Below are 13761 nucleotides of genomic sequence, written 5' to 3' on the forward strand. Positions count from 1 at the left end.
GAAGATTTGAAACGTTAATTGTGTTTTTCTCTCTCCCCAGACGCTGCCGGACCTGCTGAGTTTCTCCAGAAATTTCTGTTTGTATTTTTACCCCTCTACATCCTGTCTCTTCAGTTTAAACATTTTAGATATTGTGATGGTTAAATGACCACCCACAGTGTCTAACATTGTGTCCCTCTGTCACTATGTGATATCAATGTGAATGAAGTGTTTACCTGCTCTCAGTCTGTAGGCACTTTCTGGGGTTTGGAAACTGACAGTCTCACTCCAGTCACTCCATATTCCTTTGAAATATCCCTGATCAGGAATCGATCGAACTCGAATCATATACTCAGAGGTTGGAATCAGATTCTTCATCAACAGTCTCACAGAGTAGCCAGTTACATTTATATTCTGCTGGTGAAGATGGAGGGTTGTTAGTGTGAGGTACTGACCTGCCTGCTTTCCTACCGACTTCATCACTGAGCAATGATGGCCCTCTTCGTGTGGCTCCACTTGCTGGAGATTCAAGCATCAAGACTGTTTCTGTGGAAAAGTGGCACTTTGCAGCAAATGGTACCTTAGCCTGGCCTGCCGCCTCCCTCTCAGTTCCATTGTTCTACCTTATTCCACGTCTTTCTCCCTCCATCGAAAACCCAGACACCCCACTCCCAGCCCCCACATCCAAGTACAACAGAAAGGTGCTCAATGAGATCTCTTCACTGTCTCCATTACTTTCATATCCCATCACTCCCAATAATGTCTGAGACCATTCAGTCTGCTGTGTCTGCTGGCCCTTTCCCAGCTGACCTCTGTTAACCCCACCTGCCCCCTCCTTTCCCTCCCAATCTCACCCTGTGATCCGTCTGTCTCTCTCTCTGTCCCCCCTACCCTCCTTGCTCCCCCTACCCCTGCACCAACTCTCTCCTACCCTCCTCTCTCTCTCACCACCCCAACTCTCTCTCTATTTCCCTCTCTCACTCTCCCACTGCCTCCCCTCCCTCCCTTCCTCTCTCTCTCTCTCTTCCTCCCTCCATCCTCCCTGTTGCTGTCTCTCCATCTCTCTATCCCCATCTCCCTGCCCTCCTTCCCTCTCTCTCTCTCACTCTCTCTGCCTGTCCTTTCTCTCTGTCCCTCCCTCCCTCTCTCTGCCTGCCCTTTCTCTCTCTCCCTCTCTCTCCCTGCCCCTGCGCTTCCTCCTGCTCTGTCTCCCTCTCTCTGCCTCTCCTTTATATCTCTCCCTCTCCTTCCTCTCTCTCCCTCTCCTTTCTCTCTCCCTCTCCTTTCTCTCTCCCTCTCCTTCCTCTCTCTCCCTCTCCTTTCTCTCTCCCTCTCCTTTCTCTCTCCCTCTCCTTTCTCTCCCTTGCTTTATCCTGTTCTTGAGGCAGACCCTGTACACCCTTCCCCTTTTGCCCCATCCCCACCCGGTGCACCCTCCCTCCTGATCCCCACCTTCCTTCACGTTGGGGTTCCTCTCCCTTTTTACGCTAATCATGTTACCAGCTTGAGAGGCGCCTAGCCTCCTGGCAAACCTCGGTGCCACATCTAACCTCCTCAAATCCTCCGAGTCCTGACTATCCTGGTCTCAATCTTTCCAGTGAGGCTTCAGCCCCAGAGACACATTAAAACTGTTTTAAAGTTACAGTTCACATCCTGTGATTGTCACAATGTGAAATGCCTCAGTCCTGTCCTTTCTGACCTGTCACACGGTGACCACCCCATCCACCTCCCAGCTCGTTCGCTGATACACAGCTCGATGGCATTGCTCCCAGCAGAATGGATCCCAGCCTGGCTCACTGAAACCAAGCAAAGCACCCTCCCTCCCCACCCCCGATATTCCCCTGCCTGGATCTGTCCTCATCCCTCTTTTTTCTCATCAACTACCAGCCACACACCATTGCCCAATGAGACAGCATTAGTTTTCACAAGTACACTCCATCTCACCGCCTGCTCCCACAACTCCTCAGCTGTGGCTCTACTATCAGCATGTTTCTCTGACACCCAGCATTGGCTGATTCAAAGATTCCTGCAATGAAACAGCAGGTATACTGTCGACGATAATTTCAGTCCCTGTTCAGAACTCCATGCCTGAGTTACCAACTGCATAGCTTTTCTTCATGAGCTATTCTGAGTCCTTTCTGGGATGTATTTACAATATTTACCATCCATCTCTCATTGCTCCAGAGAAAGGGACAGTAAGCTGCCTTTGTAAACATTTTTAAACGAGAGCCTATGTGGTAAAGTGAGAGGGGGAGCAGGTGAGGTGAGGGGACAGTGAAGAGCAGTCTGTGTTACTGAGCGGAGCAGTCTGTGGGGAGATAGAAGCTCTGACACATCTTCTGGAAAGTGCCTTTGCAAAGGAAGTCTGGATGAAGAGGCAATAGTGACATGGAACTGGCCTGTTCAAGGACACACACTGCAACTAACATAACCTGCGCCTGGAGGACCATCAACTCAGTGAAAGATGCTCTTTGTTTTTATTGGTTTTCCAGTCCAAGAGTGAATGTTACAGACGGCCCCATTTGAAGGTCCAGGACTACATGCTGAGGAACACACTAATGCTTGGGGCAGCTGCTGGCAAGCGGCAGCGGGGAAAGACCCACTGCCGAAGGTCAGATGGTAAACAGGAGTTTGCTCAGTTATCGGATACACTCCAGTGCCTCAAATTTATTCAAATATGGTCTTGCGGAAGGAAGGGATCGGTTAGGTTAGGCGTGTTCCCTATATGTGCAGACAGTGCAGAATTGGACTGATCTAGTGGTGATGGACATACTGAAAGATATTATATGAATGAAGTATGTTATTGAAACTAAAATTTATCAGCATCACTCTCCCATCCATGCTAGCCTCTCCCCCTGCCCCTGTCTCTTTCTACCCCAAACCCGACCCTCTTAAACCCCGCATTACCTCTCCTGATCCCTCACTGTCTCAAACCCCCACCCCTTCTCCCCGACATCCTCGCTGCCCTCCCCTCACCCTCTTACCTCCCAGGGGGGCTTGGAGCTGCAGTAGGAGACCTGGTGGAGGAGGTTGTCCCTCAGCAGGGTGAACCTGAGGGGGGGGCTGTCCCATTGGAGCTCGATCTCCCGGGCTCTGGTCAGCATGTTCACTCCCAATCGGATCGGGCATTCCGGCTTCACTGTACGGAGAGAGCGCAGCTCAGCAAATTCACACTCACCGAGGCTCACACTCACCGAGATTCACACCCACCGAGGCTCACACTCACCGAGGCTCACACTCACCGAGATTCACACCCACCGAGATTCACATTCCGGCTTCATGGTACGGAGAGAGCACACTCGGCAAACTTACACCTCCTCCCACCCACCCTCCTGCAAAAATTCCATCCCCTATTCCCAATTCCTCCGCCTCCGCCGCATCTGCTCCCACGATGAGGCATTCCACTCCCGCACATCCCATTTGCCCAAGTTCTTCAAGGACCACAACCTTCCCCCCACAGTGGTCGAGAACGCCCTTGACCGCGTCTCCCGCAACACATCCCTCACACCCCGCCCCCGCCACAACCGCCCAAAGAGGATCCCCCTCGTTCTCACACACCACCCCACCAACCTCCGGATACAACGCATCATCCTCCGACACTTCCGCCATCTACAATCCGAACCCACCACCCAAGACATTTTTCCATCCCCTCCCTTGTCTGCTTTCTGGAGAGACCACTGTCTCCATGACTCCCTTGTTCGCTCCACACTGCCCTCCAACCCCACCACACCCGGCACCTTCCCCTGCAACTGCAGGAAATGTTACACTTGCCCCCACACCTCCTCCCTCACCCCTATCCCAGGCCCCAAGATGACTTTCCATATTAAGCAGAGGTTCACCTGCACATCTGCCAATGTGGTATACTGTATTCATTGTACCCGGTGTGGCTTCCTCTACATTGGGGAAACCAAGCGGAGGCTTGGGGACCGCTTTGCAGAACACCTCCGCTCGGTTCGCAATAAACAACTGCACCTCCCAGTCACAAACCATTTCCACTCCCCCTCCCATTCTCTAGATGACATATCCATCATGGGCCTCCTGCAGTGCCACAGTGATGCCACCCGAAGGTTGCAGGAACAGCAACTCATATTCCGCCTGGGAACCCTGCAGCCCAATGGTATCAATGTGGACTTCACCAGTTTCAAAATCCCCCCTTCCCCCACCGCATCCCAAAACCAGCCCAGTTCGTCCCCTCCGCCCACTGCATCCCAAAACCAGTCCAGCTTGTCCTGCCTCCTTAACCTGTTCTTCCTCTCACCCATCCCTTACTCCCACCCCAAGTCGCACCTCCATTTCCTACCTACTAACCTCATCCCACCTCCTTGACCTGTCCGTCTTCCCTGGACCGACCATCCCCTCTCTACCTCCCCACTTATACTCTCCTCTCCACCTATCTCCTTGTCTCTCCATCTTCAGTCCGCCTCCCCCTCTCTCCCTATTTATTCCAGAACCCTCACCCCATCCCCCTCTCTGATGAAGGGTCTAGGCCCGAAACGTCAGCTTTTGTGCACCTGAGATGCTGCTGGGCCTGCTGTGTTCATCCAGCCTCACATTTTATTATCTTGGATTCTCCAGCATCTGCAGTTCCCATTATCATGTTCACCGAGACTCACTTTCACCGAGATTCACATTCACCAAGACTCACACTCACCGAGGCTCACACTCACCGAGATTCATGGTATGGAGAGAACACACTCAGCAAACTCACACCCACCAAGACTCACTTTCACCAAGACTATAAAATGTGAGGCTGGATGAACACAGCAGGCCAAGCAGCATCTCAGGAGCACATCTCAGGTGCTCCTGAGATGCTGCTTGGCCTGCTGTGTTCATCCAGCCTCACATTTTATTATCTTGGAATCTCCAGCATCTGCAGTTCCCATTATCTCTTCACCAAGACTCACTTTCACCAAGACTCCAGCTTCACTGTACGGAGAGACCACACTTGGCAAACTCACACTCACCGAGACTCCCACCCACTGAGACACACATTCACTGAGACTCACACTCACCGAGACTCACACACACCGAGACTCACACTCACCGAGATTCACACTCACCGTGATTCACACCCACCGAGACTCACACTCAACGAGATTCACACTGACCGAGATTCACCCACCGAGACTCACACACACTGAGACTCACACTCACCGAGACTCACCGAGATTCGCACTCCGGCTTCACTGTACAGAGAGATCACATTCGGCGAATTCACGCTCACCGAGATTCACACTCACCGAGACTCACACTCAACAAGACACACACTCACCAAGACTCCCACTCACCGAGACACACACTCAACCAGATTCACACTCAACGAGATTCACACTCCAGCTTCACTCTACGGAGAGAGCACACTTGGCAAATTCACACTCACTGAGACTCACTTTCTCCGAGATTCACATTCACCAAGACTCACACTCAGCGAGACACACACACTGAGACTCACACTCACCGAGGCTCACAGCCACCGAGACTCACACTCCAGCTTCACTGTACAGAGAGAGCACACTTGGCAAACTCACACTCACCGAGACTCACACCCACTGAGACTCACATCCACTGAGACACACACTCACTGAGACTCACACTCACTGAGACTCACACTCACCAAGACTCACACTCACCGAGATTCACACTCAACGAGTTTCACGCTCACCGAGATTCACACTCACCGAGACTCACACTCACCAAGACACACACTCACCGAGACTCACAATCACCAAGACACACACTCACCAAGATTCACACTCAACGAGACTAACATCCACCGAGATTCACTTTCACCGAGACTCACTTTCACCAAGACTCACACTCACCGTGACTCACAGTCACCGAGACACACTCCAGCTTCACTGTACGGAGAGAGCACACTTGGCAAACTCACACTCACCGAGACTCACACACACCGAGACTCACACTCACCGAGATTCACACTCACCGTGATCCACACCCACCGAGACTCACACTCAACGAGATTCGCACTGACCGTGATTCACACCTACCGAGACTGACACCCACCGGGACTCACACCCAACGAGATTCACACCCACCGAGACACACACTCACCGAGATACACACTCATCGAAATTCACACAAACCGAGACTCTCACACACCGAGACACACCCACCGAGACTCACCGAGATTCACTCTCTGGCTTCACTGTACGGAGAGAGCACACTCGGCAAATTCACGTTCACCGAGATTCACACTCACCGAGACTCACACTCACCAAAACACACACTCACCGAGACTCACACTCACCGAGACTCACTCACCGAGACACACACTCACCGAGAATCACACTCACCAAGACTCACATCCACCGAGATTCACAACCACCGAGACTCACACTCACCGAGACTCACACTCACCGCGACACACACTCACCGCGACACACACTCACCGAGACTCACATCCACCGAGATTCACACCCACCGAGATTCACACTCACCGAGACTCACACTCACCGAGACTCACACTCAGCAAGACTCACACTCACTGAGATTCACACTCACCGAGATTGACACTCTGGCTTCACAGTACAGAGAAAGCACACTCGGCAAACTCACATTCACCGAAACTCACACTCACCAAGACTCACACCCCGGCTTCACTGTACAGAGAGAGCACACTTGGCAAACTCACACTCACCAAGACTCACACTCAACGAGATTCACACTCACCGAGATTCACACTCCAGCTTCACTGTACGGAGAGAGCTGACTTGGCAAACTCACACTCGCCGAGATTCACACTCACCGAGACTCACACTCAACGAGACTCGCACTCAATCAGATTCACACTCACCGAGATTCACACTCAACGAGATTCACGCTCACCGAGATTCACACTCACCGTGACTCACACTCACCAAAACACACACTCACTGAGGCTCACACTCAACGATACTAACATCCACCGAGATTCACTTTCATCGAGAATCACTTTCACCAAGACTCACACTCACCGAGACTCACAGTCACCGAGACTCACACTCCAGCTTCACTGTACAGAGAGAGCACACTTGGCAAACTCACACTTGCCGAGACTCACACCAACTGAGACTCACACTCACCAGGACTCACACTCACCGAGACTCACAATCACCAAGACACACACTCACCAAGATTCACACTCAACGAGACTAACATCCACCGAGATTCACTTTCACCGAGACTCACTTTCACCAAGACTCACACTCACCGTGACTCACAGTCACCGAGACACACTCCAGCTTCACTGTACGGAGAGAGCACACTTGGCAAACTCACACTCACCGAGACTCACACACACCGAGACTCACACTCACCGAGATTCACACTCACCGTGATCCACACCCACCGAGACTCACACTCAACGAGATTCGCACTGACCGTGATTCACACCTACCGAGACTGACACCCACCGGGACTCACACCCAACGAGATTCACACCCACCGAGACACACACTCACCGAGATACACACTCATCGAAATTCACACAAACCGAGACTCTCACACACCGAGACACACCCACCGAGACTCACCGAGATTCACTCTCTGGCTTCACTGTACGGAGAGAGCACACTCGGCAAATTCACGTTCACCGAGATTCACACTCACCGAGACTCACACTCACCAAAACACACACTCACCGAGACTCACACTCACCGAGACTCACTCACCGAGACACACACTCACCGAGAATCACACTCACCAAGACTCACATCCACCGAGATTCACAACCACCGAGACTCACACTCACCGAGACTCACACTCACCGCGACACACACTCACCGCGACACACACTCACCGAGACTCACATCCACCGAGATTCACACCCACCGAGATTCACACTCACCGAGACTCACACTCACCGAGACTCACACTCAGCAAGACTCACACTCACTGAGATTCACACTCACCGAGATTGACACTCTGGCTTCACAGTACAGAGAAAGCACACTCGGCAAACTCACATTCACCGAAACTCACACTCACCAAGACTCACACCCCGGCTTCACTGTACAGAGAGAGCACACTTGGCAAACTCACACTCACCAAGACTCACACTCAACGAGATTCACACTCACCGAGATTCACACTCCAGCTTCACTGTACGGAGAGAGCTGACTTGGCAAACTCACACTCGCCGAGATTCACACTCACCGAGACTCACACTCAACGAGACTCACACTCAATCAGATTCACACTCACCGAGATTCACACTCAACGAGATTCACGCTCACCGAGATTCACACTCACCGTGACTCACACTCACCAAAACACACACTCACTGAGGCTCTCACTCAATGATACTAACATCCTCCAAGATTCACTTTCACCGAGACTCACTTTCACCAAGACTCACACTCACCGAGACACACAGTCACCGAGACTCACACTCCAGCTTCACTGTACAGAGAGAGCACACTCGGCAAACTCACACTTGCCGAGACTCACACCCACTGAGACTCACACTCACCAGGACTCACACTCACCGAGACTCACACTCAGAGATTCACACTCAACGAGAATCACGCTCACCAAGAATCACACCCACCGAGACTGACACCCACCGGGACTCACACTCAACGAGATTCACACCCACCGAGACACACACTCACCGTGACACACACTCATCGAGATTCACACACACCGAGACTCTCACACACCGAGACACACCCACCGAGACTCACCGAGATTCACTCTCCGGCTTCACTGTGCGGAGAGAGCACACTCGGCAAATTCACGTTCACCGAGATTCACACTCACCGAGACTCACACTCACCAAAACACACACTCACCGAGACTCACACTCACCGAGACTCACTCACCGAGACACACTCTCACCGAGATTCACACTCACCAAGACTCACATCCACCGAGATTCACAACCACCGAGATTCACACTCGCCGAGACTCACACTCACCGAGACACACACTCATCGAGACTCACACACACCGAGACTCTCACACACCGAGGCTCACCGAGATTCACTCTCCGGCTTCACTGTATGGAGAGAGCACACTCGGCAAATTCACGCTCGCCGAGATTCACACTCACCGAGACTCACACTCACCAAAACACACACTCACCGAAACTCACACTCACAAACACCGAGAATCTCACTCACCAAGATTCACACCCACCGAGACTCACACACACTGAGACTCACACTCACCGAGACACACCGAGATTCACACTCCGGCTTCACTGTACAGAGAGAGCACACTTGGCAAACTCACACTCACCGAGACTCACACCCACTGAGACTCACATCCACTGAGACACACACTCACTGAGACTCACACTCACCGAGACTCACACTCACCGAGATTCACACTCAACGAGTTTCACGCTCACCGAGATTCACACTCACCGAGACTCACACTCACCAAGACACACTCTCACCGAGACTCACAATCACCAAGACACACACTCACCAAGATTCACACTCAACGAGACTAACATCCACCGAGATTCACTTTCACCGAGACTCACTTTCACCAAGACTCACACTCACCGTGACTCACAGTCACCGAGACACACTCCAGCTTCACTGTACGGAGAGAGCACACTTGGCAAACTCACACTCACCGAGACTCACACACACCGACACTCACACTCACCGAGATTCACACTCACCGTGATCCACACCCACCGAGACTCACACTCAACGAGATTCGCACTGACCGTGATTCACACCTACCGAGACTGACACCCACTGGGACTCACACCCAACGAGATTCACACCCACCGAGACACACACTCACCGAGATACACACTCATCGAGATTCACACAAACCGAGACTCTCACACACCGAGACACACCCACCGAGACTCACCGAGATTCACTCTCCGGCTTCACTGTACGGAGAGAGCACACTCGGCAAATGCACGTTCACCGAGATTCACACTCACCGAGACTCACACTCACCTAAACACACTCACCGAGACTCACACTCACCGAGACTCACTCACCGAGACACACACTCACCGAGATTCACACTCACCAAGACTCACATCCACCGAGATTCACACCCACCGAGATTCACACTCACCGAGACTCACACTCAGCAAGACTCACACTCACTGAGATTCACACTCACCGAGATTGACACTCTGGCTTCACAGTACGGAGAGAGCTGACTTGGCAAACTCACACTCGCCGAGATTCACACTCACCGAGACTCACACCCCGGCTTCACTGTACAGAGAGAGCACACTTGGCAAACTCACACTCACCAAGACTCACACTCAACGAGATTCACACTCACCGAGATTCACACTCCAGCTTCACTGTACGGAGAGAGCTGACTTGGCAAACTCACACTCGCCGAGATTCACACTCACCGAGACTCACACTCAACGAGATTCGCACTCAATCAGATTCACACTCACCGAGATTCACACTCAACGAGATTCACGCTCACCGAGATTCACACTCACCGTGACTCACACTCACCAAAACACACACTCACTGAGGCTCACACTCAACGATACTAACATCCACCGAGATTCACTTTCATCGAGAATCACTTTCACCAAGACTCACACTCACCGAGACTCACAGTCACCGAGACTCACACTCCAGCTTCACTGTACAGAGAGAGCACACTTGGCAAACTCACACTTGCCGAGACTCACACCAACTGAGACTCACACTCACCAGGACTCACACTCACCGAGACTCACACTCAGAGATTCACACTCAACGAGAATCACGCTCACCAAGAATCACACCCACCGAGACTGACACCCACCGGGACTCACACTCAACGAGATTCACACCCACCGAGACACACACTCACCGAGACACACACTCATCGAGATTCACACACACCAAGACTCTCACACACCGAGACACACCCACCGAGACTCACTGAGATTCACTCTCCGGCTTCACTGTGCGGAGAGAGCACACTCGGCAAATTCACGTTCACCGAGATTCACACTCACCGAGACTCACACTCACCAAAACACACACTCACCGAGACTCACACTCACCGAGACTCACTCACCGAGACACACTCTCACCGAGATTCACACTCACCAAGATTCACATCCACCGAGATTCACAACCACCGAGATTCACACTCACCGAGACTCACACTCACCGAGACTCACACTCACCGAGACTCACACTCACCGCGACACACACTCACCGAGACTCACATCCACCGAGATTCACACCCACCGAGAGTCACACTCACCGAGACTCACACTCAGCAAGACCCACACTCACTGAGATTCACACTCACCGAGATTGGCACTCTGGCTTCACAGTACAGAGAAAGCACACTTGGCAAACTCACATTCACCAAAGCTCACACTCACCAAGACTCACACTCACCGAGATTCACACTCCAGCTTCACTGTACGGAGAGAGCAGACTTGGCAAACTCACACTCGCCGAGACTCACACTCACCGAGACACACACTCATCGAGACTCACACACACTGAGACTCACACTCACCGAGATTCACACTCCGGCTTCACTGTACGGAGAGAGCACACTCGGCAAATTCATGCTCACCCAGATTCACACTCACCGAGACTCACACTCACCAAGACACACACTCACCGAGACTCACACTCACCGAGACGCACACGCAACGAGATTCACACTCAACGAGATTCACACTCCAGCTTCACTCTACAGAGAGAGCACACTTGGCAAACTCACACTCATCGAGACTCACACTCACTGCGACACACTCAACGAGATTCACACTCACTGAGATTCACACTCCAGTTTCACTGTATGGAGAGAGCACACTTGGCAAACTCACACTCACCGAAATTCACACTCACCGAGACTCACGCTCAACGAGATTCACACTCACCGAGATTCATACCCACCGAGACTCACATTCAATCAGATTCACACTCACCGAGATTCACACCCACCGAGACTCACACCCACCGAGACACACACTCACTGCGACACACACTCACCGAGACTCACACTCACTGAGATTCACACTCACCGAGATTGACACTCTGGCTTCACAGTACAGAGAAAGCACACTCGGCAAACTCACATTCATCGAAACTCACACTCACCAAGATTCACACTCAACGAGATTCACACTCACCGAGATTCACACTCCAGCTTCACTGTGCGGAGAGAGCAGACTTGGCAAACGCACACTCGCCGAGATTCACACTCACCGAGACTCACACTCAATGAGACTCACACTCAATCAGATTCACACTCACCGAGATTCACACTCATCCAGACTCACACACACCGAGACTCTCACACACCGAGGCTCACCGAGATTCACTCTCCGGCTTCACTGTACGGTGAGAGCACTCTCGGCAAATTCACGCTCTCCGAGATTCACACTCACCGAGACTCACACTCACCAAAACACACACTCACCGAAACTCACACTCACCGAAACTCACAAACACCGAGAATCACACTCACCGAGACTCACACTCACCGAGACTCACACTCCGGCTTTACTGTATGGAGAGAGCACACTCGGCAAATTCATGCTCACCGAGAGTCAGACTCACCGAGATTCACACTCACCAAAACATACACTCACTGAGACTCACACTCACCGAGACTCACATCCACCGAGATTCACATCCACCGAGATTCACAACCACCGAGATTCACACTCACCGAGATTCACACTCCAGCTTCACTGTACGGAGAGAGCAGACTCGGCAAACTCACACTCGCCGAGACTCACACTCACCGAGACTCACACTCACCGAGATTCACACTCACCAAGACTCACATCCACCGAGATTCACATCCACCGAGATTCACAACCACCGAGATTCACACTCACCGAGACTCACACACACCGAGACTCTCACTCACTGAGACTCATACTCACTGAGACTCACACTCACCAAGACTCACACTCCGGCTTCACTGTACAGAGAGAGCACACTTGGCAAACTCACACTCACCGCAACACACACTCACCAAGACTCACATCCACCGAGATTCACACCCACCGAGATTCACACTCACCGAGACTCACACTCACTGAGACTTTCACTCACTGAGACTCACACTCACCGCGACACACACTCACCGAGATTCACATCTACCGAGAATCACACTCACCGAGACTCACACTCACCGAGACTCACACTCCGGCTTTACTGTATGGAGAGAGCACACTCGGCAAATTCATGCTCACCGAGAGTCACACTCACCGAGATTCACACTCACCAAAACATACACTCACCGAGACTCACACTCACCGAGACTCACACTCACCAAGACTCACATCCACCGAGAATCACACTCACCGAGACTCATACTCACCGAGACTCACACTCCGGCTTTACTCTATGGAGAGAGCACACTCGGCAAATTCATGCTCATTGAGAGTCACACTCACCGAGATTCACACTCACCGGGACACACACTCACCGCGACACACACTCACCAAGGCTCACATCCACCGAGATTCACACCCACCGAGATTCACACTCACCGAGACTCACATTCACTGAGACTTTCACTCACTGAGACTCACACTCACCGAGACTCACACTCCCCGAGACACACACTCACCGCGACACACACTCACCGAGACTCACATCCACCGAGATTCACACCCACCAAGATTCACACTCACCGAGACTCACACTCACCGAGACTTACACTCACTGAGACACACACTCACCGAGACTCACACTCAGCAAGACTCACACTCACTGAGATTCACACTCACCGAGATTGACACTCTGGCTTCACAGTACAGAGAAAGCACTCTCGGCAAACTCACATTCACCGAAACTCACACTCACCAAG

General features: G+C 52.1%; 1 protein-coding gene across 1 annotated transcript in view; it reads right to left on the bottom strand.

Moving 5' to 3' along the window:
* LOC125450877 (interleukin-7 receptor subunit alpha) overlaps window positions 1-13761 on the bottom strand; it is a 75155-nt gene that overhangs the window by 20075 nt on the left and 41319 nt on the right. Inside the window, exons 4-5 of the mRNA XM_059645052.1 lie at window positions 2964-3118; window positions 216-393 (exon numbers count right to left, since the gene is read on the bottom strand). Of these exons, the coding sequence (XP_059501035.1) occupies window positions 216-393; window positions 2964-3118 (333 nt within the window). The remainder of the gene's footprint in view (window positions 1-215; window positions 394-2963; window positions 3119-13761) is intronic.

The sequence above is a fragment of the Stegostoma tigrinum genome, chromosome 3, assembly GCF_030684315.1.
Source record: "Stegostoma tigrinum isolate sSteTig4 chromosome 3, sSteTig4.hap1, whole genome shotgun sequence".
NCBI classification, from domain to species: Eukaryota; Metazoa; Chordata; class Chondrichthyes; order Orectolobiformes; family Stegostomatidae; genus Stegostoma; species Stegostoma tigrinum.